At 35.5% G+C, this 25,861-nt stretch overlaps 1 protein-coding gene across 1 annotated transcript; it reads right to left on the bottom strand.

Moving 5' to 3' along the window:
- Positions 1 to 16,959: 16,959 nt before the first annotated feature.
- LOC120355759 lies at positions 16,960 to 25,855 on the bottom strand. Its single transcript, XM_039444427.1, has 3 exons — positions 25,767 to 25,855; positions 22,976 to 23,229; positions 16,960 to 18,316 (listed from the first exon to the last, which is right to left on the bottom strand). The coding sequence occupies exons 1-3, from the start codon at positions 25,799 to 25,801 to the stop codon at positions 17,046 to 17,048; spliced, it is 1,560 nt and encodes a 519-aa protein (XP_039300361.1). The 5' UTR covers positions 25,802 to 25,855; the 3' UTR covers positions 16,960 to 17,045.
- Between the last annotated feature and the right edge of the window lie 6 nt (positions 25,856 to 25,861).

Raw genomic sequence — 25,861 nt, forward strand, 5'->3', positions numbered from 1 at the left:
ACAGCCTCTAGCCTTTGCTAGTTGGCGGGGGATTAAAAAGTATAGCCTCTAGCCTTTGCTAGCTGGCGGGGGATGAGAAAGTGTAGCCTCTAGCCTTTGCTAGTTGGCGGGGGATGAGAAAGTGTAGCTCTTTCTCATCCCCCGCCAACTAGCAAAGGCTAGAGGCTACACTTTCTCATCCCCCGCCAGCTAGCAAAGGCTAGAGGCTATACTTTTTAATCCCCCGCCAACTAGCAAAGGCTAGAGGCTATATTATCCCTTCCCCCGCCAACTAGCAAAGGCTAGAGGCTACACTTTCTCATCCCCCGCCAACTAGCAAAGGCTAGAGGCTATACTTTCTCATCCACCACCAGCTAGCAAAGGCTAGAGGCTATACTTTTTAATCCCCCGCCAACTAGCAAAGGCTAGAGGCTATACTTTCTCATCCCCCGCCAACTAGCAAAGGCTAGAGGCTATACTTTTTAATCCCCCGCCAACTAGCAAAGGCTAGAGGCTACACTTTCTCATCCCCCGCCAACTAGCAAAGGCTAGAGGCTATACTTTTTAATCCCCCGCCAACTAGCAAAGGCTAGAGGCTACACTTTCTCATCCCCCGCCAACTAGCAAAGGCTAGAGGCTATACTTTTTAATCCCCCGCCAACTAGCAAAGGCTAGAGGCTACACTTTCTCATCCCCCGCCAACTAGCAAAGGCTAGAGGCTACACTTTCTCATCCCCCGCCAGCTAGCAAAGGCTAGAGGCTATACTTTTTAATCCCCCGCCAACTAGCAAAGGCTAGAGGCTACACTTTCTCATCCCCCGCCAACTAGCAAAGGCTAGAGGCTACACTTTCTCATCCCCCGCCAACTAGCAAAGGCTAGAGGCTACACTTTCTCATCCCCCGCCAACTAGCAAAGGCTAGAGGCTACACTTTCTCATCCCCCGCCAACTAGCAAAGGCTAGAGGCTACACTTTCTCATCCCCCGCCAACTAGCAAAGGCTAGAGGCTACACTTTCTCATCCCCCGCCAACTAGCAAAGGCTAGAGGCTACACTTCTCATCCCCCGCCAACTAGCAAAGGCTAGAGGCTTTTTTATCCCTTCCCCCGCCAACTAGCAAAGGCTAGAGGCTACACTTCCTCATCCCCCGCCAACTTGCAAAAGGCTAGAGGTTATACTTTGCTAAAATTATTTCAGTCTTAAATTTAAACTTAGATCTATGATGTTTTAATTCTAATTCTTAACTCAAAAATTCTATTATTCCCTTTCCTAAGTTTGCTGAGGGCACTGTCATCTAATATTTGCACTGCCAGTCTCATAGAACAGATCAGACCAGGCCACAGTGTAATAGTACTCCACCTGCTCATCAAATTAGTGCTGTACTGAGCCCGCAAACCATCATGAAAACCCTTTGTGGTGGCTCCACAGCTTTTTCATGATGGTTGCGGGCTCAGTACAGCACTAATTTGATGAGCAGGTGGAGTACTATTACACTGTGGCCTGGTCTGATCTGTTCTATGAGACTGGCAGTGCAAATATTAGATGACAGTGCCTTCAGCAAACTTAGGAAAGGGAATAATAGAATTTTTTGAGTTAAGAATTAGAATTAAAACATCATAGATCTAAGTTTAAATTTAAGACTGAAATAATTTTAGCAAAGTATAACCTCTAGCCTTTTGCAAGTTGGCGGGGGATGAGGAAGTGTAGCCTCTAGCCTTTGCTAGTTGGCGGGGGAAGGGATAAAAAAGCCTCTAGCCTTTGCTAGTTGGCGGGGGATGAGAAAGTGTAGCCTCTAGCCTTTGCTAGTTGGCGGGGGATGAGAAAGTGTAGCCTCTAGCCTTTGCTAGTTGGCGGGGGATGAGAAAGTGTAGCCTCTAGCCTTTGCTAGTTGGCGGGGGATGAGAAAGTGTAGCCTCTAGCCTTTGCTAGTTGGCGGGGGATGAGAAAGTGTAGCCTCTAGCCTTTGCTAGTTGGCGGGGGATGAGAAAGTGTAGCCTCTAGCCTTTGCTAGTTGGCGGGGGATGAGAAAGTGTAGCCTCTAGCCTTTGCTAGTTGGCGGGGGATTAAAAAGTATAGCCTCTAGCCTTTGCTAGCTGGCGGGGGATGAGAAAGTGTAGCCTCTAGCCTTTGCTAGTTGGCGGGGGATGAGAAAGTGTAGCCTCTAGCCTTTGCTAGTTGGCGGGGGATTAAAAAGTATAGCCTCTAGCCTTTGCTAGCTGGCGGGGGATGAGAAAGTGTAGCCTCTAGCCTTTGCTAGTTGGCGGGGGATTAAAAAGTATAGCCTCTAGCCTTTGCTAGTTGGCGGGGGAAGGAATAATATAGCCTCTAGCCTTTGCTAGTTGGCGGGGGATTAAAAAGTATAGCCTCTAGCCTTTGCTAGCTGGCGGGGGATGAGAAAGTATAGCCTCTAGCCTTTGCTAGTTGGCGGGGGAAGGAATAATATAGCCTCTAGCCTTTGCTAGTTGGCGGGGGATGAGAAAGTATAGCCTCTAGCCTTTGCTAGTTGGCGGGGGATGAGAAAGTATAGCCTCTAGCCTTTGCTAGTTGGCGGGGGATGAGAAAGTGTAGCCTCTAGCCTTTGCTAGCTGGTGGTGGATGAGAAAGTATAGCCTCTAGCCTTTGCTAGTTGGCGGGGGATGAGAAAGTGTAGCCTCTAGCCTTTGCTAGTTGGCGGGGGAAGGAATAATATAGCCTCTAGCCTTTGCTAGTTGGCGGGGAACTTGAGATCAATGCTATCTTTGATAGCTTGGGGTTGAACTGATTTCTAACCTAATTTAGGAGTTAACTTGCATGCAATTCAGTCTATAAGTAATAAGAGAGTTATTCAGTCTAAGAGTTCATGGTCAGAATTAACGATACGTTGAGTGAACCCGGGGACATTACCATAGGTATTCCTCAAGGATCAGTGTTATCAAGTACTTTATTCCTGGACTTTATTAACGATTTGACGGATGGTGACTTACAGGGAAAGATTACATCTTTTGCAGACGATACAGTCATATTTTATTCGGCCAAAACAAATCAAGAACTTAAATTAGAAATGGATCTTAAGCACCTTAGGTGGTGGTTTTGCGAAAATAAATTAACTATCAACACAGACAAATCTAATATAATACAATTCAATCTTCAAAACACGGATCAGGAGTTAACTAGTATTTACTTCCATAAATTAGATTGTGCGCAACAGGTGAATAATATATTGTGTAACTGTGGAATTATACTGATTATTGCTTACACACATTAAATACTATATGTGTTTAGTTCAGTTGATAATGTGTTTTTATGTACATGGAAATGTAATGTTATGTACATGGATATAGTAAGTAAGATTCTCTTTTTGTAGTAAAATTTTCAAACATGCATTTCTTAATTTAATTATACTAGTGTATAATCTACATAAATAAATATGAGAGTTTTAGCGATTTTAATTAATTTTTGGATTCATGAAAAATGAATCCATTACCTGTTGCTTTTTTCTGCTGTGCTGTTCAAATTCTCATCCAATACAAATGAGCTCAGTAGTCAATTTCATGATCAGCAGGAAATTCAAATTCCTCATGATCTATATACTACTATTTGAGCAGGAAATTCAAATTTCTCATGATTTATGTTACTACTGAGCCCATTTGTATTTTAGAATTGTAACAGGAAGTTAAAACATAGCAAGTGGTAACTGAGGCATTATACCGATTATTGCTTACACACATTAAATACTATATGTGTTTAGTTCAGTTGATAATGTGTTTTTATGTACATGGAGATGTAATGTTATGTACATGGATATAGTAAGTAAGATTCTCTTTTTGTAGTGAAATTTTCAAACATGCATTTCTCCATTTAATTATACTAGTGTATAATCTACATAAATAATATGAGAGTTCTAGCGATTTCAATTAATTTTTGGATTCATGAATGATCAATCCCTTACCTGTTGCTTTTTTCTGCTGTGCTGTTCCAATTCTCATCCAATACAAATGAGCTCAGTAGTCAATTTCATGATCAGCAGGAAATTCAAATTCCTCATGATCTATATACTACTATTTGAGCAGGAAATTCAAATTTCTCATGATTTATGTTACTACTGAGCCCATTTGTATTTTAGAACTGTTACAGGAAGTTTAAACATAGCAAGTGGTAACTGAGGCATTATACCGATTATTGCTTACACACATTAAATACTATATGTGTTCAGTTCAGTTGATAATGTGTTTTTATGTACATGCAAATGTAATGTTATGTACATGGATATAGTAAGTAAGATTCTCTTTTTGTAGTAAAATTTTCAAACATGCATATCTTAATTTAATTATACTAGTGTATTATCTACATGAATAATATAAGAGTCTTAGCAATTTCAATTAATTTTTGGATTCATGAATGATCAATCCCTTACCTGTTGCTTTTTTCTGCTGTGCTGTTCCAATTCTCATCCAATACAAATGAGCTCAGTAGTCAATTTCATGATCAGCAGGAAATTCAAATTCCTCATGATCTATATACTACTATTTGAGCAGGAAATTCAAATTTCTCATGATTTATGTTACTACTGAGCCCATTTGTATTTTAGAACTGTTACAGGAAGTTTAAACATAGCAAGTGGTAACTGAGGCATTATACCGATTATTGCTTACACACATTAAATACTATATGTGTTCAGTTCAGTTGATAATGTGTTTTTATGTACATGGAGATGTAATGTTATGTACATGGATATAGTAAGTAAGATTCTCTTTTTGTAGTGAAATTTTCAAACATGCATTTCTCCATTTAATTATTCTAGTGTATAATCTACATAAATAAATATGAGAGTTTTAGCGATTTTAATCAATTTTTGGATCCATGAAAAATGAATCCATTACCTGTTGCTTTTTTCTGAAGTGCTGTTCCAATTCTCATCCAATACATATGAGCTCAGTAGTCACAAAAATCCTGAGAAATTTAAATTTCCAGCTTCCTATGCAAGCATAGGCAACACGAGAAATTAGAATTTCTCGCACAAATCAGTCGGTACCCCTTGCATGTTTCTGTTGCCCTGGTAGTATTTCAGTTGGTTTCAATTCTGTACCAGGGAGTCAGACCACTTGAAGAGGTAGCAGGTTTTACAACGCCTTCCAATGCAAGCATTGGCAACCCGCAACACTGATCTTCTTTGGGTACCTTTTGCATGTTTCTGATGCCCTGGTAGAAATATGGTCATTTCTAATATAGAGCTCTAAATGAGCTATTGTTTGAGCGGGAAATTCAAATTTCTCATGATTAGCGGGAAAATCAAATTTCTCATGATTAGCAGGAAACTCAAATTTCTCTTGATTAGCAGGAAATTCAAATTTCTCATGATTTATATACTATTTGAGCAGGAAATTCAAATTTCTCATGATTTATGTTACTACTGAGCTCATTTGTATTTAAGAATTGTAACAGGAAGTTGAAACATAGCAAGTGGTAACTTAGGCATTATACCGATTATTGCTTACACACATTGAATACTATATGTGTTTAGTTCAGTTGATAATGTATCTTTATGTACATGCAAATGTAATGTTATGTACATGGATATAGTAAGTAAGATTCTCTTTTTGTAGTAAAAATTTCAAACATGCATTTCTTAATTTAATTATTCTAGTGTATAATCTACATAAATAATATAAGAGTTTGAGAAATTTAAATTTTTTTTTGGATTCATGAAAAATGAATCCATTACCTGTTGCTTTTTTCTGCTGTGCTGTTCAAATTCTCATCCAATACAAATGAGCTCAGTAGTCACAAAAATCCTGAGAAATTTGAATTTCCCGCTCAAATCAGTCGGTACCTCTTGCATGTTTCTGTTGCCCTGGTAGTATTTTAGTTGGTTTTGATTCTGTACCAGGGAGTTAGAACACTTGAAGAGGTAGCAGGTTTTCCAACGCCTTCCAATGAAAGCATAGGCAACCCGCATCACTGATCTACTTTGTGTACCTCTTGCATGTTTCTGATGCCCTGGTAGAATTCTGGTCATTTCTAATAGCAAATGAGCTACTATTTGAGCGGGGAATTCAAATTTCTCATGATTAGCGGGAAATTCAAATATCTCATGATTAGCGGAAAAATTCAAATTTCTAATGATTCATACTATTTGAGTGGGAAATTCAAATGTCTCTTGATTAGCGAGATATTCAAATTTCTCATGATTTATATACTATTTGAGAAGAAAATTCAAATTTCTCATGATTTTTGTTACTACTGAGCTCATATGTATTTTAGAATTGTAACAGGAAGTTAAATCATAGCAAGTGGTAACTGAGGCATTATTCTGATTACTGCTTACACACATTAAATACTATATGTGTTTAGTTCAGTTGATAATGTGTTTTTATGTACATGCAAATATAATGTTATGTACATGGATATAGTAAGTAAGATTCTCTTTTTGTAGTAAAATTTTCAAACATGCATTTCTTAATTCAATTATTCTAGTGTATAATCTACATAAATAATATAAGAGTTTTAGAAATTTTAATTAATTTTTGGTTTCATGAAAAATGAATCCATTACCTGTTGCATTTTTCTGCTGTGCTGTTCAAATTCTCATCCAATACAAATGAGCTCAGTAGTCACAAAAATCCTGAGGAATTTGAATTTCCCACTCAAATCAGTCGGTACCTCTTGCATGTTTCTGTTGCCCTGGTAGTATTTTAGTTGGTTTTGATTCTGTACCAGGGAGTTAGAACACTTGAAGAGGTAGCAGGTTTTTCAACGCCTTCCAATGAAAGCATAGGCAACCCGCATCACTGATCTACTTTGTGTACCTCTTGCATGTTTCTGATGCCCTGGTAGGAATCTGGTCATTTCTAATAGCAAATGAGCTACTATTTGAGCGGGAAATTCAAATTTCTCATGATTAGCGGGAAATTCAAATTTCTCATGATTAGCGGGAAATTCAAATTTCTAATGATTCATACTATTTGAGTGGGAAATTCAAATGTCTCATGATTAGCGGGATATTCAAATTTCTCATGATTTATATACTATTTGAGCAGGAAATTCAAATTTCTCATGATTTATGTTACTACTGAGCTCATTTGTATTTAAGAATTGTAACAGGAAGTTAAAACATAGCAAGTGGTAACTGAGGCATTATACCGATTATTGCTTACACACATTGAATACTATATGTGTTTAGTTCAGTTGATAATGTATCTTTATGTACATGCAAATGTAATGTTATGTACATGGATATAGTAAGTAAGATTCTCTTTTTGTAGTAAAAATTTCAAACATGCATTTCTTAATTTAATTATTCTAGTTCATAATCTACATAAATAAATATGAGAGTTTTAGCGATTTTAAATAATTTTTGGATTCATGAAAAATGAATCTGTTACCTTTGCTTTTTTCTGCTGTGCTGTTCTTATTCTCATCCAATACAAATGAGCTCAGTAGTCACAAAAATCCTGAGAAATTTGAATTTCCCACTCAAATCAGTCGGTACCTCTTGCATGTTTCTGTTGCCCTGGTAGTATTTTAGTTGGTTTTGATTCTGTACCAGGGAGTTAGAACACTTGAAGAGGTAGCAGGTTTTTCAATGCCTTCCAATGAAAGCATAGGCAACCCGCATCACTGATCTACTTTGTGTACCTCTTGCATGTTTCTGATGCCCTGGTAGGAGTCTGGTCATTTCTAATAGCAAATGAGCTACTATTTGAGCGGGAAATTCAAATTTCTCATGATTAGCGGGAATTCAAATTTCTCATGATTAGCGGGAAATTCAAATTTTCCCATGATAAGCGGGAAATTCAAATTTCTAATGATTTATACTATTTGAGCGGGAAATTCAAATTTCTCATGATTATGTTACTACTGAGCTCATTTGTATTTTAGAATTGTCACAGGAAGTTAAAACATAGCAAGTGGTAACTGAGGCATTATACCAATTATTGCTTACACACATTAAATACTATATGTGTTTAGTTCAGTTGATAATGTGTTTTTATGTACATGGAAATGTAATGTTATGTACATGGATATAGTAAGTAAGATTCTCTTTTTGTAGTAAAATTTTCAAACATGCATTTCTTAATTTAATTATTCTAGTGTATAATCTACATAAATAAATATGAGAGTTTTAGCGATTTTAAATAATTTTTGGATTCATGAAAAATGAATCCATTACCTGTTGCTTTTTTCTGCTGTGCTGTTCTTATTCTCATCCAATACAAATGAGCTCAGTAGTCACAAAAATCCTGAGAAATTTGAATTTCCCGCTCAAATCAGTCGGTACCTCTTGCATGTTTCTGTTGCCCTGGTAGTATTTTAGTTGGTTTTGATTCTGTACCAGGGAGTTAGAACACTTGAAGAGGTAGCAGGTTTTTCAACGCCTTCCAATGAAAGCATAGGCAACCCGCATCACTGATCTACTTTGTGTACCTCTTGCATGTTTCTGATGCCCTGGTAGAATTCTGGTCATTTCTAATAGCAAATGAGCTACTATTTGAGCGGGAAATTCAAATTTCTCATGATTAGCGGAAATTCAAATTTCTCATGATTAGCGGGAAATTCAAATTTCTCATGATTAGCAGGAAATTCAAATTTCTCATGATTCATATACTATTTGAGCGGGAAATTCAAATGTCTCATGATTAGCGGGAAATTCAAATTTCTCATGATTTATATACTATTTGAGAAGGAAATTCAAATTTCTCATGATTTATGTTACTACTGAGCTCATTTGTATTTTAGAATTGTAACAGGAAGTTAAAACATAGCAAGTGGTAACTGAGGCATTATACTGATTATTGCTTACACACATTAAATACTATATGTGTTTAGTTCAGTTGATAATGTGTTTTTATGTACATGCAAATGTAATGTTATGTACATGGATATAGTAAGTAAGATTCTCTTTTTGTAGTAAAATTTTCAAACATGCATTTCTTAATTTAATTATTCTAGTGTATAATCTACATAAATAAATATGAGAGTTTTAGCAATTTTAATTAATTTTTGGTTTCATGAAAAATGAATCCATTACCTGTTGCATTTTTCTGCTGTGCTGTTCAAATTCTCATCCAATACAAATGAGCTCAGTAGTCACAAAAATCCTGAGGAATTTGAATTTCCCACTCAAATCAGTCGGTACCTCTTGCATGTTTCTGTTGCCCTGGTAGTATTTTAGTTGGTTTTGATTCTGTACCAGGGAGTTAGAACACTTGAAGAGGTAGCAGGTTTTTTAAAGGCCTTCCAATGAAAGCATAGGCAACCCGCATCACTGATCTACTTTGTGTACCTCTTGCATGTTTCTGATGCCCTGGTAGGAATCTGGTCATTTCTAATAGCGAATGAGCTACTATTTGAGCGGGAAATTCAAATTTCTCTCATGATTAGTGGGGAATTCAAATTTCTCATGATTAGCGGGAAATTCAAATTTCTAATGATTCATACTATTTGAGTGGGAAATTCAAATGTCTCATGATTAGCGGGATATTCAAATTTCTCATGATTTATATACTATTTGAGAAGGGAATTCAAATTTCTCATGATTTATGTTACTACTGAGCTCATTTGTATTTTAGAATTGTCACAGGAAGTTAAAACATGGCAAGTGGTAACTGAGGCATTATACTGATTATTGCTTACACACATTAAATACTATATGTGTTTAGTTCAGTTGATAATATGTTTTTATGTACATGCAAATGTAATGTTATGTACATGGATTTAGTAAGTAAGATTCTCTTTTTGTAGTAAAATTTTCAAACATGCATTTCTTAATTTAATTATACTAGTGTATAATCTACATAAATAAATATGAGAGTTTTAGCGATTTTAATTAATTTTTGGATTCATGAAAAATGAATCCGTTACCTGTTGCTTTTTTCTGCTGTGCTGTTCTAATTCTCATCCAATACAAATGAGCTCAGTAGTCACAAAAATCCTGAGAAATTTGAATTTCCCGCTCAAATCAGTCGGTACCTCTTGCATGTTTCTGTTGCCCTGGTAGAAATCTGGTCATTTCTAATATGCAAATGAGCTACTATTTGAGCGGGAAATTCAAATTTCTCATGATTAGCAGGAAATTCAAATTTCTCATGATTAGTGGGAAATTCAAATTTCTAATGATTTATACTATTTGAGCGGGAAATTCAAATTTCTCATGATTAGTGGGAAATTCAAATTTCTCATGATTAGCAGGAAATTCAAATTTCTCATGATTAGCAGGAAATTCGAATTTCTCATGATTTATATACTATTTGTGCGGGAAATTCAAATGTCTCATGATTAGCGGAAATTCAAATTTCTCAAGATTCATATACTATTTGAGCGGGAAATTCAAATGTCTCATGATTAGCGGGAAATTCAAATATCTCATGATTAGCGGAAATTCAAATTTCTAATGATTTATACTATTTGAGCGGGAAATTCAAATTTCTAATGATTTATACTATTTGAGCAGGAAATTCAAATTTCTCATGATTAGCGGGAAATTCAAATTTCTCATGATTAGCAGGAAATTCAAATTTCTCATGATTAGCAGGAAATTCAAATTTCTCATGATTTATATACTATTTGAGCGGGAAATTCAAATTTCTCATGATTTATGTTACTACTGAGCTCATTTGTATTTTAGAATTGTAACAGGAAGTTGAAACATAGCAAGTGGTAACTGAGGCATTATACCGATTATTGCTTACACACATTGAATACTATATGTGTTTAGTTCAGTTGATAATGTGTTTTTATGTACATGGAAATGTAATGTTATGTACATGGATATAGTAAGTAAGATTCTCTTTTTGTAGTAAAATTTTCAAACACACATTTCTTAATTTAATTATACTAGTGTATAATCTACATAAATAAATATGAGAGTTTTAGCGATTTTAATTAATTTTTGGATTCATGAAAAATGAATCCGTTACCTGTTGCTTTTTTCTGCTGTGCTGTTCTAATTCTCATCCAATACAAATGAGCTCAGTAGTCACAAAAATCCTGAGAAATTTGAATTTCCCGCTCAAATCAGTCGGTACCTCTTGCATGTTTCTGTTGCCCTGGTAGTATTTTAGTTGGTTTTAATTCTGTACCAGGGAGTCAGAACACTTGAAGAGGTAGCAGGTTTTTCAACGCCTTCCAATGCAAGCATAGGCAACCCGCAACACTGATCTACTTTCAGCCAAATCTGAGATACTTCTTGTTTCAGTGTGGTAGTCCATGGTTTCCATCAATTTTTTGTGAGAAATGAAAATCGCTCATACTTAGTGATCGTATGGTCTTTGATGCAAGAAACACGAATCTGGAATCATATCTGCATTTGCGATTTTTATTTTTCCCTCAAAATTGATGAAAACCATGGACTAACCATCGTGAACCACACTGAGCCAAATTTGGCTCTCCCAGCTACTGGTCAAGCTTCATCTATTGAGCAAATTTCAGCCAAAACTGAGATACTTTTTTCCAGTGTGTTTTGAAACAGTAAAAAGAAGTGTCTCGGATTTGGCTGAAATTTGTAACATAGATGAAGCTTTGCCTGAGAATTTTGGCACCCGCAGCTACTATACAGAGTGAGTTATGCAGCTTCAAACATAAAATTTGCAACTTTTCAAACGGTCATATTTAATTAATGGTAAGGAATTTTGCAAATCGGATTACAGATTCGTGTTCCTCGCATCAAAGAGCATAAGGTCACGAAGTTTGAGCTATTTTTATTTTTCATAAAAAAATTAGAAAAACCATGCACTAACCATCGTGCGTTTCGAAACAGTAAAAAATTTATATTACTTGAGAAATTAACTAATAGAGCTTTAGTCATCTGACTAAATGAGAGTTAATTTGAAAGTCTTTCAATAATATAAGACTGTAAAAAAACTAATGCTTTTAATCATATTTATTTTCAATTAGTATGCTGCTAGAACATCACAAGCTCATTATTTCAATAACAAATTATTAATATATACAACGACGCTTTCAGTTAATTTTATAATTATAACAATTTTTATAATTATGAAATCAATACAGATAATTGTTACTCCATTATTGTGTGCTTCATTGAATTGGTGAGTATAATAGCATATTTTAGATTTCAAGAAAATCTTCCAATAACATTTCATGCTGCACTTAATTTTTTTGGAAATCACAATTTTATAAAAATAAAATTTACGTTTAATCACATCACAGTTGAACTAATCGAAAGCTTAACAAGTATTTCATGCAATTCACTTTTATAATGTCAATAACTTTTCTTTCAATTGAGAAAATTAAAATACTAAGAACATTAATTTTTATTAACAATATTAATTTCCACTTGATTCTCTCACGTTTAACACCTCTCATTATAGACAAGCTTTTAAAACATTACAAAAATATCTATTTAACAAAACTGAATACAGTCTAGCATATGCACATTATAGTAAGAGCATTCACGTCCCGTCATCTCTATCTAATAGCCTATTGAGTCCAATGATTTATTATTTGTATCATCTTGAATTCGTTTATAACATGATGTGAGTTATTTAGCCTCTATCTTATTATTTCCAAACTCATTCAGCCAAACAATGAATAAGGAGACCTACACTTTCTGCAAGTATCTTTAGTAAACAAATGTAACTTGCTCTGATATTATATTGTAATGATCTAATTCAGGGCTCTCCAATCTACGGCCCGCGGGCCACATCCGGCCCGCGGATGGATTTTGTCGGCCCGCCGAGAGTTATTGCTACAGATTTTTTAAAATATATATCTATACACACACATTTTTGACAACAACTGTGAGTTCAGTACTCTTCTCTTACTAGCCACTCCATTTCTTAATAAGTGTAAAATAAGCTGTAAACAAGCAGCGATCAACCATTGCGAGATATTAGCTAATGGTCTGCACGGACTGTACATGTCTCTCCCAGAAAAAGACTCTAAAAACATAAAAAACTATGCTTAAGCTATGTTTTCTCTTCTTGGATCTACCTACAAGTGTGAGCAGACATTTTGAAAAGCAGATGAACATTTGAAAACAATTTTTATGATCGGAACCACAAAGTTTTTATCCTAAATGGGCGGACATTCTGAGTAGAAAAGAAATGCAATCTTCTCACTAAAAATAAGTATTCTCTTTTAGCTTGGTAACTTTCTGTAAATTCGTGTATTGTCAAGTTGTCTTATTACTATTAAAAAAGTTATTATCATTTTGTTTAACTTGCTAAATTCATGCATTGTCAAGTTTTCTTATGACCTTTTTACACTCAATAGATTGGACTTTGTATTGAAATGAAATGGTTTGTTTCTTCCTGTGTTTCAATTAAACCTACTTGAAACTCCTCAATTTATTTCAATGGAAATATAATAATTTTACACCCCCCAAATCCCCCGTCGTGTATGTCCCTACAAGTCAGATTCCACGTACATCTTTGTTATTGGCCCTCTAAGCCTCCCAAGAATTAACAATGTGAGCCCTTGGATAAAAAAGGTTGGAGACCCCTGATCTAATTTATTAATGATTCGATCAAAAGTATATGTACCAATAGAAACTATTTCCAAATTGAAGATGAACTCTTCGAATACTGTCTCAAAGTAATAGGCTGATTGTAGTTTTTATTACATTGGGAGTTTATAATCCCTTTTTCTAGACAGAACAGCCCAATTTTATCCATAATATACTATGGAAAAGAAAGAAGATTCACAATAGTATATCCAGTACTTGCTTCGGCAGCACATATACTAAAATTGGAACAATACAATATTATATCCATGGTCAATAATCTTAAAAATCATAAATCACATACCACGCCTATCAGAATATCCAATAATATTTATTAATAGTTCTATTTAGCTCCATTAGAGTAGATTGTACAAATAAAGATTCCATGCTGAATATATCTAGCCTCTCATTACATACACCTTAGTAAATGCGAGTCTCTGTCACGCAACTCGATTATAACGACTGTTATAATAGTATTATGTAACACAATATTTGGTTATTGATTATAAATTTTCTTACAGAAATCCAGAATACTCTTTAATTTATGAATGTAGGCCAATAGAAATCTCAAATTATCAATTAACTTGTACTAATCAATGAACCTGGAATGAAGTCTATTAACGTCGAGCGCTTAGCTCTATGGACAAACTATTTCCGCTAGATCGCTTCAGCTGTACTATTCACTTGCTGCCCGAGCATAGCAGGCGTAAAACCGTGCTTTAAAGGTACACATACCAGCGGCTATTATTGTGTCTATAAAAGAAGTTTAAGCATCAACTTTATTCATCAAGAACAGCGCTACAAGTTGCTATGAATTTGAAGTCTATAGAACGAACATTGAATGTGAAAAAGGAGTTTAAAATGCATAAAAATTCAAAAAAGTGACTTTTGAAGCCCTATTGTTAGCTAACAGAAGCTGATAAAAATATTTCAGTTGCATAGATTATGTCCTAAGAACCTGTCCAATAGATTAGAAAAAGAAAAAAAATATTTTTTGAAAAAAATTATTGAATGCACAACCTCAATAGATCACAAGATGAACAGCAAACGTTATTTTATAAAAATCGCTACTTATTGATTAAATAAGTGTTCACTGTTTTAGTGAACGAATTTGTGGGTCTCCATAGCATAGGCATATAACTTCAATCAATTATTTTCCATTCAATTTCAAGAGTACGGTTTACGGTACCTTGACTTCATAAATTCAATAATATTTCGGATAGACACGTTAAGCCGTCGGTCCCGGCTGCCTAAAAAGCAGTCGTTAGGTCATGTCAGAGGCCCTGCAATTGATCAGTTGCGACCTGAAAACTCTGACACCAGACCTGAGCCAGCCAGGTCACTCGATATTATTATTATTATGCCAATAATGAAACACTGGGATCATTTCATTCCGCTCACATCGACATTAAAATTACTGACAAAAAAGGTAAAAAAATCATTATTTAGGTAGGTAGAATAAACCTTGTGTTATTGGTTTTAAAGTATTCTGAACTATTCTTAGCGAATCGTTACATATTCATGCAAATTAGTTAGGTACATCAAATATGCTATTTCTTCTTCCAAAACCCTATAATTTCACATAATTAAACTAATCACACACAACGAACATGTTGTAGTGTATTACCATAGAGAAACGATAGTATAAGTAGATATTCCATGATATATAGGGCGTTTATGTCGTAAATTTTACTGTTATCCCAAGCCGATAGTTCACATAGTTCTTTCCCATGCAGCTGTGTGACGCTGGTAGTCTCTCAAATTGTGCCGTTCATTCTCTCTCACCCCAACAAAACAATACAAATTGACAATAATCGACAGTAATCGGCTTGAGATAATAGTAAAAGTTGCGACATAAATTCCCTATACCATTCCCTATCTACTTACGCTATTGTTTCTCTATGGTATTACTATTCAATAGCAGTAATTTGTAAAAAAATGGAATGGGTAAGGTGAATACTTGAAAACTCAAACAATAAAACTCACTTGAAAATGGCATTAATATTTCGAAACATGTGGTGAATAAAAGTTGAAAGAGGGTAATTTGGCCCGGTTGAACAAAAGCCGGTTCAGTTTTAACCGTGATTAATTTCACCAGAACCAATCAGAGAAGGGGTTTTTGAAAAGACGGCTTCTCTGATTGATTCTTGTGGAATCAATCACGGTTAAAATTTAACCGGCTTTTGTGCAACCGGCACTTAAGAGTAGCCCTCACCAGATGTTAATAATTTTAAGGTATGAAAAAGTCAGGATTCTAGAGAACCTGATCTTATGGATGTTTCTTTCATGTTATGAAAACCTAATGATATAAGATCTTATATCACTCTGTGTTCGAATAGAAAATAAGTTACAAGAATGTAATACCTATCCTGTTATATGGGTGTAATGAAGGCCTAAAAACTGTTCAATAGGCCTAATGAAGAATTATGCTTTAGTACTGTTAGAATGTTGAATGTATTCAATTTGGATGTACTCGTATATGATAGAAACTAGCCGTCAGGCTCGCTCCGCTCGCCATATCCGTCTAGCCATGGGGCTCCGCCCCCTGGACCCCGACTGGATCGTTTAAGAATGAGATCAGCGGGCTCGCTTCGCTCGCCTTCATTTTTCATTTGAGCATATGCTTCATCAGAAAGTCAGAGTACTGAGAAAACGCAGAAAAGCTGAGAAAAACGCTGATTTTGGGCGTATCTTTGATGAAATATTAAAGTCACCTCATCAAAAAAATTTTAGACCCTAGCTAAACCACCTCTGTACCAAATTTGAAAATTTTCTGTCTACTACTTGATGAAATAACTGAGGATCCGCAGAAAAACGCTAATTTTGGGTGTATCTTTGGCGTTATTTCAAATTCCTTCCTACACAACATTATTACACCCCAGCTGAGCTTCTGTATTAAATTTGAATATTTTCTGTTCATTTGTTCTAGATAAAGCTGAGAAAGCGCAAAAAAACGCAGATTTTGGGCGTATCTTTGGCGTTATTTCAAATTCCTTCCTACACAACATTATTACACCCTAGCTTAGCTTCTGTACTAAATTTGAACATTTTCTGTTCATTTGTTCTCGATAAATCTGAGAAAGCGCAAAAAAACGCTGGAAAACGCAGATTTTGGGCGTATCTTTGGCGTTATTTCAAATTCCTTCTAACACAACATTATTACACCCTAGCTTAGCTTCTGTACTACATTTGAACAATTTCTGTTCATTTGTTCTCGATAAATCTGAAAAGAAGCAAAAAAACGCTAATTTTGGGCGTGTCTTTGACGTTAATATTGCAAATTCCTTCTAACACAACATTATTACACCCTAGCTGAGCTTCTGTACTAAATTTGAACATTTTCTGTTCATTTGTTCTCGATAAAGCTGAGAAAACGCTAAAAACGCTGGAGAAACGCAGATTTTGGGCGTATCTTTGGAATTTTTTTCATATCCGTTCTTAGTACGCCTCTAAAGGGCCAACTGAACATATCTACCAAATTTGAACGTTTTTGGTCCGGTAGATTTTTAGTTCTGCGAGTGAGTGAGTCAGTCAGTCAGTCAGTGAGTGAGTGCCATTTCGCTTTTATATACATAGATAAGCTGTAATTCATGATATAATATTTGATAAGGTACATTCATATCACTATCAACATTTCGAAGACAATGTGTTGGACAGAGATGACAAATTGATCGCATGACATTGTTCGACGCCCATTGGTAGGATTATCTTTTCTCTAGGAGACGGCGTCATTCTCTGGCAGCTGAGTCTGAGGCCGACCGTGTACACGGTGTCTTTGCTGAGTGAAGCACGACTCTTGTGTCTGATCAGAGGCAGCGATGAGTTCTTGGACGTCACGTGGTAGCCGGGCAGAGGAGGAGGAGGAGGCTGACTCGAGCTGGAGGAGGTTGATGAGCTCTGACTGGCATTCCACTTCTTCATCGTTTTCCTCGAGCATACCACAGGAAGTCTGTCCATGAACGTTTTTCTCTTGGGATTGCTGAGTTTCTGGACGAGCTCCTGAACAGTTTCGTTATCAGCCGCCCGCCAATCAATGCCGCGGTGGATCTTGCATGTGACATCTTTCTCTCTGAACGCTTTCAACTTGAGAAGCATTTCCTCGCAGCTTGCTCGTGTCTTGTCAACTCGCAACTTCCAGTCATGTATCAAGTCCTTACTTTGCTCTGTTTCACACACATTTTTCCATCTCTGTTCATACTTGACACAACGTTGATGTCCTTTAGCTGATCTCTCGGAAGACTTATCTTGAAGTTTCATACAAAGATTGCGTTGCTTCTGTATGATGGCATACATTTTTTGAGTGTCTTGCTTTACCTGATTCACTTTCACATTTGTTTCGGTTGGACTGATGCTGTTATTCTCCTTGTCCTTTTCTTTTTCAGGTTTAATTTTGGCGGAATCTTCAGTCTTATTAGTAAGAAGCGTCGACGAGTTCGGAGGCTTTCCAGATTCAGTTTGAGAGTCGTCATCCTCACTCTCAGAGTCCGACTGATCACTGCTGCTAGAATCGTATTCTTCAGTGGACAAACCCACGTCACAATTAGGCATACTGATTTCTTTCACCGAGTTGGGCAGCTTCACTGAAAGTGTGTTTGCGTTTGAGAATGTTGTGGTGGGGGGTGTTTTCACGAGTTCCTTGGACAGTTCGACCGACAGATCCTCGATGTAATTCTTGACTCGAGACGGAGCCAGCGGTGCGATGGTCTCGTGGTGTGGTTCAGCTTGTATCGGCTCCAAAGGCCGCCTTCTTCGCTTTGTTTTCGGGCTCCTCTGTATCTTCGAGCCTCGCACAGTCAAATTCATGCCCATGTAGGGTTGAGGCGGAGCAACATGTTGTCGATACACCAGTTCAAACATTCCAGTATCAGCCATTTTGTTTTGTCGTCTGTCCACAACCACTGGAACATATGTTAGAGAAATTCAATTAGGTCTAAATTTAACATTAACAGACACTGGAACATATTTAGAGAAAATCAATTAGGTCTAAATTTAACATTAACAGAAATAAATGTTAATATTAACATGAATCTAAAAATAAGAAAAGAGTACCTCTCTGTATCAACATTAACAGAATAAATGTTAATATTAACATGAATCTAAAAATAAGAAAAGAGTACCTTCTTGTATCAACCCACAACTCAACAATCAGTCTGAATATAATATAACTGACATTCTTAAAACGTTCCATGATATATATTCATGGAATTATATATCAATAATTATGGAATTATTTGGATATATTTTAAACTAATATCATAAACCAAAAAACCAAAGTTTCCAAAAATAACATTTTTTAATAGACATACTGTAATCTTGAGACTAACAAATATTGTCAACAGTTATATAAGGGCGGAATAATAAACATGAGTGATAAATTAACAATCCTTCAGGGTGATTCTAGTATGTAGCCTACAGTAGATGACTACTAAATGAAGAGTCGTAAATTACAATGAGAATATTAATACCATGTAAATTAACTTCATTTATCCTATTATATTAAGCGAGTCTATTCAATTAATATAGTTGGTATTTATTTATATCCTATACTAATAAACGAGCATATATATCTTATTTTATCTGTATGTGACGGATCTCAAAAACGGCTCTAACGATTCTCACGAATTTGGAAGAAGAAAGTAGTTTATATATGAAAATCGATTGCACTAGGTCTCAACCCTGGATAACTCGCTGAAGGACATTAGAAGGATAAATACGCCTTGAAAAACAGCTGGAATTTTGTCGTCAGTCGATACCTTACCGTACTAATGAAAGTGAGTGAGCGAGTGCATGTGTGGGTTCCTCAGCTGATCTCACAAGAAAAATAATGCAGCAAGAAAAACATATTTTTTTAATTTCATTTTTTTTTACAAAACATGTTTACTTCAGATAGTCAAAATAGGAGCTATATGCTGTTAGTGTAGAATAGTACATATGGTATATTAACAAATATTGTAGCAAACATAATATATCGTTCTATATGGAATCATACTAGTTTATAATCTACAAAAATAAATAGAGAGTTTTCAGCAATTTTAAATAATTTTTGGATTCATGAAAAATGAATCCATTACCTGTTGCTTTTTTCTGCTGTGCTGTTCAAATTCTCATCCAATACAATGAGCTCAGTAGTCACAAAAATCCTGAGAAATTGAATTTCCAACTAATCAGTCGTACCTCTTGCATGTTTCTGTTGCCCTGGTAGTATTTTAGTTTGTTTTGATTCTGTACTAGGGAGTTAGAACACTTGAAGAGGTAGCAGGTTTTTCAATGCCTTCCAATGAAAGCATAGGCAACCCGCATCACTGATCTACTTTGTGTACCTCTTGCATGTTTCTGATGCCCTGGTAGGAGTCTGGTCATTTCTAATAGCAAATGAGCTACTATTTGAGCGGGAAATTCAAATTTCTCATGATTAGCGGGAAATTCAAATTTCTCATGATTAGCGGGAAATTCAAATTTCTAATGATGAATAATAACTTTTAATAATTAATAATTTTAATAATAATTTTAATAATGAATTGTAACAGGAAGTTAAAACATAGCAAGTGGTAACTGAGGCTGTCATTGTTGTTACAACTTTAGCCGACAGATAGTGCTGTCGGAGGAGAACTGTGATTACAAGCCAGCTGTTTCTGTTTACTTTTAGATTATGTTGTAACACATTGTTGGTCACATACGTTTTAAAAATATTTTATTAGCAGTTTTTAAAAATGTAGGTGGAGGAAAAATGTTGTGTATATCACGAGTGAAAAATGTTTTTCTCCCTCAGGAAAATTGTTGCCCTCGGCTTCGCCTCGGGCTTCAAACTTTTCCCTCAGGGAGAAAAAACAGCACTTTTCACTCTAGATATACAATATTATTTGTGCAACTAGGCGCAAAGTGACAGTTTGCTGCACAGAAAGAAACGTTTACGCCAGAGCCGTAGGCGAGGGCGGATGGTTCTAATAAGTATATTTCATACTTAGAAAATCAGCTGAGACTTTGTCTGTGGATAATAAAAGTGAGTGAGCGAGTGCGTCTGTGGAAAATCAAAATATCTCATCCCCGAAATTCATAAACTGACGTATAGCCAGCTGTAAAATATAACACTACTACCTAAAAGATAAGAAACCTTAAGGGTTTAAAAGGTTAAATTATTCATAATAACTGATCAAAAATAATAATCATATTTGAAATAAAAACATATATATTTCGCAATGTTTCCAAATTCACCAAAAAAGTTATTTTTCTTCAACCTTGAAACTTATTTTTCCTTCAACCTTGAAACTTGTCTTAGCCATGCACTCAGCTGCTGGGTGACTTTTAATCAATTAGAAATTTCAATCACTTAATCAAAATATCTGATTGGTTGACATGACATGGGTTATCATTCAAAATTAGAGTATATCAGAAGTTTCAAAGTAATCATTATTACAGTTTTAAGTGATTAGTGAGTGTCATTTTGTTATTCAATTTTGTTTGTAGACAATCAAAACTGAACTTTTCTGTTTTCAATGTTTGGAATAGGAATTGGACCTGAATACAAGTGTATGAAACATAAACTACTTTTTGTACTATTTTATAGTGTATAAATCAAATTCGGGGAAGAAACTGTTTTGGGCTGTGCCTGATAGTCCCTTCCCCCATCATTTAAAAAGCATTTAAATCATTTAAAACTTGAGTCAATTTAAAAATGAACTAAAAAAATTCCTCACAACAAGACCATATTATAGTTTACAAGAATACATTGAGGAAAGAATCTCACCACACGACCCACAGAACCACAAGGAATTGAGCTCTACATTATGATGAAAAAATCTGACGACCATACTTGATACTTGATATTTTCCCACTGGAAGCGCGTATGCGCCGTGGTCGTCAGATTTTTTCATCATAATGTAGAGCTCAATTTCCTTGTGGTTCCTGGTGTCGGTGTGGTGAGATTCTTTCCCCAATGTATTCTTGTATAGGTACTATAATATGGTCTTGTTGTGAGGAATTTTTTAGTTCATTTTTTAATCGACTCAAGTTTTCCAAGGTCTTTAATTCATTTGGCAACAGTTGTATATCCTAGCACAGATATATTTTGGTCCATATTGAGATCTCAGTCTGGATCTACCACTGTCACATGAGTGTCGTTTCTTCGTCTGTGGTTGAAGTGGTGATTTGCTGATTGCTCAAAAAATATCTGGCTTCCTTCTAGTCATCAAACATGCTTCCAAAACAAACAGAGCAGGTAGTGTTAGAATGCCATCCTCTACAAACAAGGGGTCTACAGTGGGCGAGGTATGGTTTCTTGAAGATAGTCCTTAGAACTCGTTTCTTCTGCAGAAGCAATATTCTTTCCATGTGTGGACTGTTTCCCCAGAATAGTATACCGTAATTTATTATACTATGAACAGCCGTAGTACAACATCCATAAGTACTTCTCGATCTAGGAGTGGTTGAAGACGGCGCATCATATAGCAACAGCTGTCAGTCTTGTTGATAGGTTCTCAATGTGTAGTCGCCAGTCCAGGTTGTCCAATATGGATACGCCCAAGTATTTTGTACTCTCCACCACACTCACACTAGATCCCTCCAATCTTAGGAGAGGAGTACTTTCATACTTTTTTTCCTATTGTAGAACTGCAGAATTTTGGTTTTCCATTTGTTTAGCATAATTTATTTATATGACACCATTTTCTCACTTCATTTAAACCAGATTGTGCTTTAACTTGGAGGCTGTATTATTTTGGTCTTGTATTAAGTGGCTGATATCGTTGCAAAAAGCCATAGGCCTACATTTCCTGTAGTAATATTCTCAGGTAAATCATTTACATATAACAGAAACAAGACTGGCCCCAAGTTCGACCCCTGCGGAACCCCGGTGTTTATCGCTGTCGAAATAGTGGATTTATAAGTTTGAGTCATACCATCATGTCCTGAATGTCTTATACTGACAATTTGCCTTCTATTTTCCAGGTAAGTGGTTATCCATTTCAGAGGTTTTCCTTTAATTCCCATTCTTGATAATTTATTCAAAAGGTTTACATGAGATAGAAGATCAAATGCCTTTGTCATGTCATAAAATATACATATCTGTTCACCCACTTCGTCCAGATTCTCATATATTCGTATTAACAAGTCAAATATGGCATCCGTTGTATTTTTGTTTTTCTGGAATCCAAATTGTCTGTTATTTAGTAATTTCCTTTTCTCCAGGTATGGAATGAGTCGTTTTAAGAAGGCAATTTCAAAGATCTTCGAGTAAACACTCTGTATTGACACTGGTCTAAAATTTTCAACTTTACTTTTATCACCAGTCTTATATATTGGAACTACTTTAGATGTTTTAATTGCACTTGGAAAGACGCCCTACTCAAATGATTTATTCACAATACATGTCAATGGCTCCACTATAGTGTCTATACAGACACTCAACAAACTACAAGGCACCTCATCCACCCCCGCACTAGTCTTTGAACCAATTTGAACGTTAGAGCCGTTTTCAATATCCGGTGACATTCAGACTTATAAACAGAAATTGCTCGCTTGATATTATAGGATAGGGTACAATTAAAACTAGAAAGACTCACCTTTTATCACATCCTCGAGGCACTGTGCACACATCCTGGCCGTGACACTGGTTGTTGGTGACATGCAAGGAGACGAATTGATTTCTATCAACCAGGGCACCAGATCTTCAGTCAGCATGAAATCAGCCCCATACAATTCAAAACAGTTTTTCCTCTGTTCCATGTGTTCTTGAGCAGCTAATAGAGTCCCAGTTATGCTTTCTCTCATCCCAGGATAAATTATTTTGTCCCACATATCAGCTTGTCCTATTGCTCTGAAAATAATTAAGCTCCAACATGATGAAGTATTGTGTTAATGTTAGTAATGTAATGTGTTAAGTAAAGTGTGAATTAATGTGTTATGAAGTATTGTGTAATGTGTTTATTGAATAATGATTCTTATAGGAATTGAATCGGCCTGAGGAGAAAGGGAACATATGTCAAAATTTTTCATTTTTTATGGTTGAAATGAGTTGTTTACTGTGGGATACATCGATTGGAGCTGAAAGGGAACATGTCAGCATTCTCTTTATACAAGAAACAGATATCGTATTTTTGCTGTACTGGAGTGAAAGGGAACTATAGTGAGGTCCACGTTATAATGGCAGTGGATAAAGATAGCAGAATAGCGATACCGATTCTCTGCATTAATTAATTATATTTCTACCTGTCAAAAACTAATTGGCATCGTTGTGGGCCTAGAAAAGGATAGTACCACCGGCTTTGTCGAATGATAAACTAGGATAGCAAAACCAAAGTTGATCAAATACTGTCATTATAACGTGGACCGCACTATTGTAGTCATGACACACATGTTTCCTTTCAAACCCGAACATTCGAGAATCAACTGTTTGTCAGTTGTGATTTTTATTATATTGTTAGGTTACCTGCTTTGATTCACGCGTTTCTTTGAGGTTAGATTTCTTTCGGTTGAGGTGTTAATTGTAAAACTTAAAGAGTGATAATTTATAATATCATCATGAGTAAAAGGAAGTTAACAAAAAACTCAATTTTGAGGGATAAATCTTATATAAGTGCTTATACTGGAATAAAATGGTTGTCTTCAAAGAGTTTGCACCCTAATGACAAAAAACAATCTTGAAATTATCAATACTTTTATCTGTATTCAGTTTTTTCTCTCCCCTGAAAAATTCTGAATTTTGACATGTTCCCTTTCTCTTCAGACCGATTCAATTGTTGGGTAATACATATATAGTGGTTGTCAATGTTAAGATAATGATAGAATCTAAACAAGAATTTTTAGAATCTAATAGAATTTTTCCAAGTGAAATGGATTGGAAATATCTATTTGATAGTCTATATTTTCTCTATTTGAGATTTTTTTCTATAAACACAATATGAGTATTATATTTATATCACAATTAAAGTGATTGCTAACTGCAATCAAATTCGTCATCATAGAAAGCAATAATTGAAACAAACAAAAATTGGGAGAAGAAAATTCTCTACTAGCAATAATTCATATAGAGATTTTTTATGGAAACATTATTAACAAGTTATCATACATTATCAAACCGTAGAATCATTAATACAATCTTATACAACAAATGCTCACAAATACAATCCTTATCTCTCATTAAAATTTCACACCGCAAACTTTTCTACATTTTATCTCTTAGAGACTTGTAGGTCTCAAGTATTTTTTATATTATCAAATATAAACTTGAAAATCTACTTCGTGGAAATAATTAAGGGTTGACAATTTTTAATAATAAAATTTTGCTCAACTAGAGCAGCGAAAAAAAATTAAACAACTTAAATTGGAAATACAAAAACCTATAGCTTCAACAAATTTGTGTCGAAGCGTTTAGCTGTGATGACAAAACAATTTTGTGAAGTGAACAACTACAAGACCTAACCTATTTCGGACTATGTGTAACCTTATCTAAATTTGGGAGAGGAATAGCACAAGATTACCTCTTATTTTTTCTCTCCCTATCATTTTGATGATGTACTTATTGTATGAATCAATAAGAATCAATCAATGAATAATCACTTTGAACAAATAAATTACGACAGAGCAGTCAGATATTTATAAATAAAAGCTATTAGCTTCTACTCATTATTTTGGAGCGCTTTCGGACACTAGGCCCTTCCTCAACACTGACACTGCCGTTGTGGAATACATAGTAAGCAGCGTGGGTTGTAGGAGCTTACTATAACTAGTGGTTCTGTGAACAGTAGACCTCACGCGGTATTCTCATCCACAAGTACCTGATTGAACAACTATAGACCTTATGGAAATACAGCAATAGACTGGCTTCTCCACACATCTGTGTAATCACTTGTCAGCTGATTTTGATGAATAATTCTATAGTCTGATTTTTACTCTAATATTGGCGTATGAAGGAGGCTCCTTTTTCCTTTTATATTATCCTTGAAATGCAAATTTTCAAAAACCTTGTATAGACGTCAACGCGCAATTAAAAAAGGAACATACCTGTCAAATTTCATGAAAATCTATTACAGTGTTTCGCCGTAAATGCGCAACATATATAAACATTTTAACATTTTAACATTAAGAGAAATGCCAAACCGTCGACTTGAATCTTAGACCTCACTTCGCTCGGTCAACTATTTATTACACACCGGAAGTGTCAAACAGTGTTGAGGAAGGGCCTAGTGTCCGAAAGCGCTCCAAAAATGTGAGTAGAAGCTAATAGCTTTTATTTATAAATGTCTGACTGCTATGTCGTAATTTAGTTGTTCAAAAGTGATTATTAACAAGCAGTTCGTAATGAGAACAAAAATTGAAGAGCAATAAATGATATTGAGTACTTTTTCACTTCACCTGAGGTAAGTTTTGAAAGTGTAGCAGTCCCACATATTTTCATCAGGCAGAGCTTGGTCCCGTTTTGCGTTCTTGTACTTGCATTGGACGGCGTT

This window comes from Nilaparvata lugens, unplaced genomic scaffold (assembly GCF_014356525.2).
Source record: "Nilaparvata lugens isolate BPH unplaced genomic scaffold, ASM1435652v1 scaffold4636, whole genome shotgun sequence".
Taxonomy (NCBI): domain Eukaryota; kingdom Metazoa; phylum Arthropoda; class Insecta; order Hemiptera; family Delphacidae; genus Nilaparvata; species Nilaparvata lugens.

Coding starts and splice junctions, on each gene's coding strand:
- LOC120355759 (XM_039444427.1), bottom strand. CDS start 25,801: ATGTGGGACTGCTACACTTTCAAAACTTACCTCAG. Junction 23,230..25,766: donor ACTTTCAAAACTTACCTCAG/GTGAAGTGAAAA, acceptor AATTATTTTCAG/AGCAATAGGACAAGCTGATA. Junction 18,317..22,975: donor CCTCGAGGATGTGATAAAAG/GTGAGTCTTTCT, acceptor CATATGTTCCAG/TGGTTGTGGACAGACGACAA.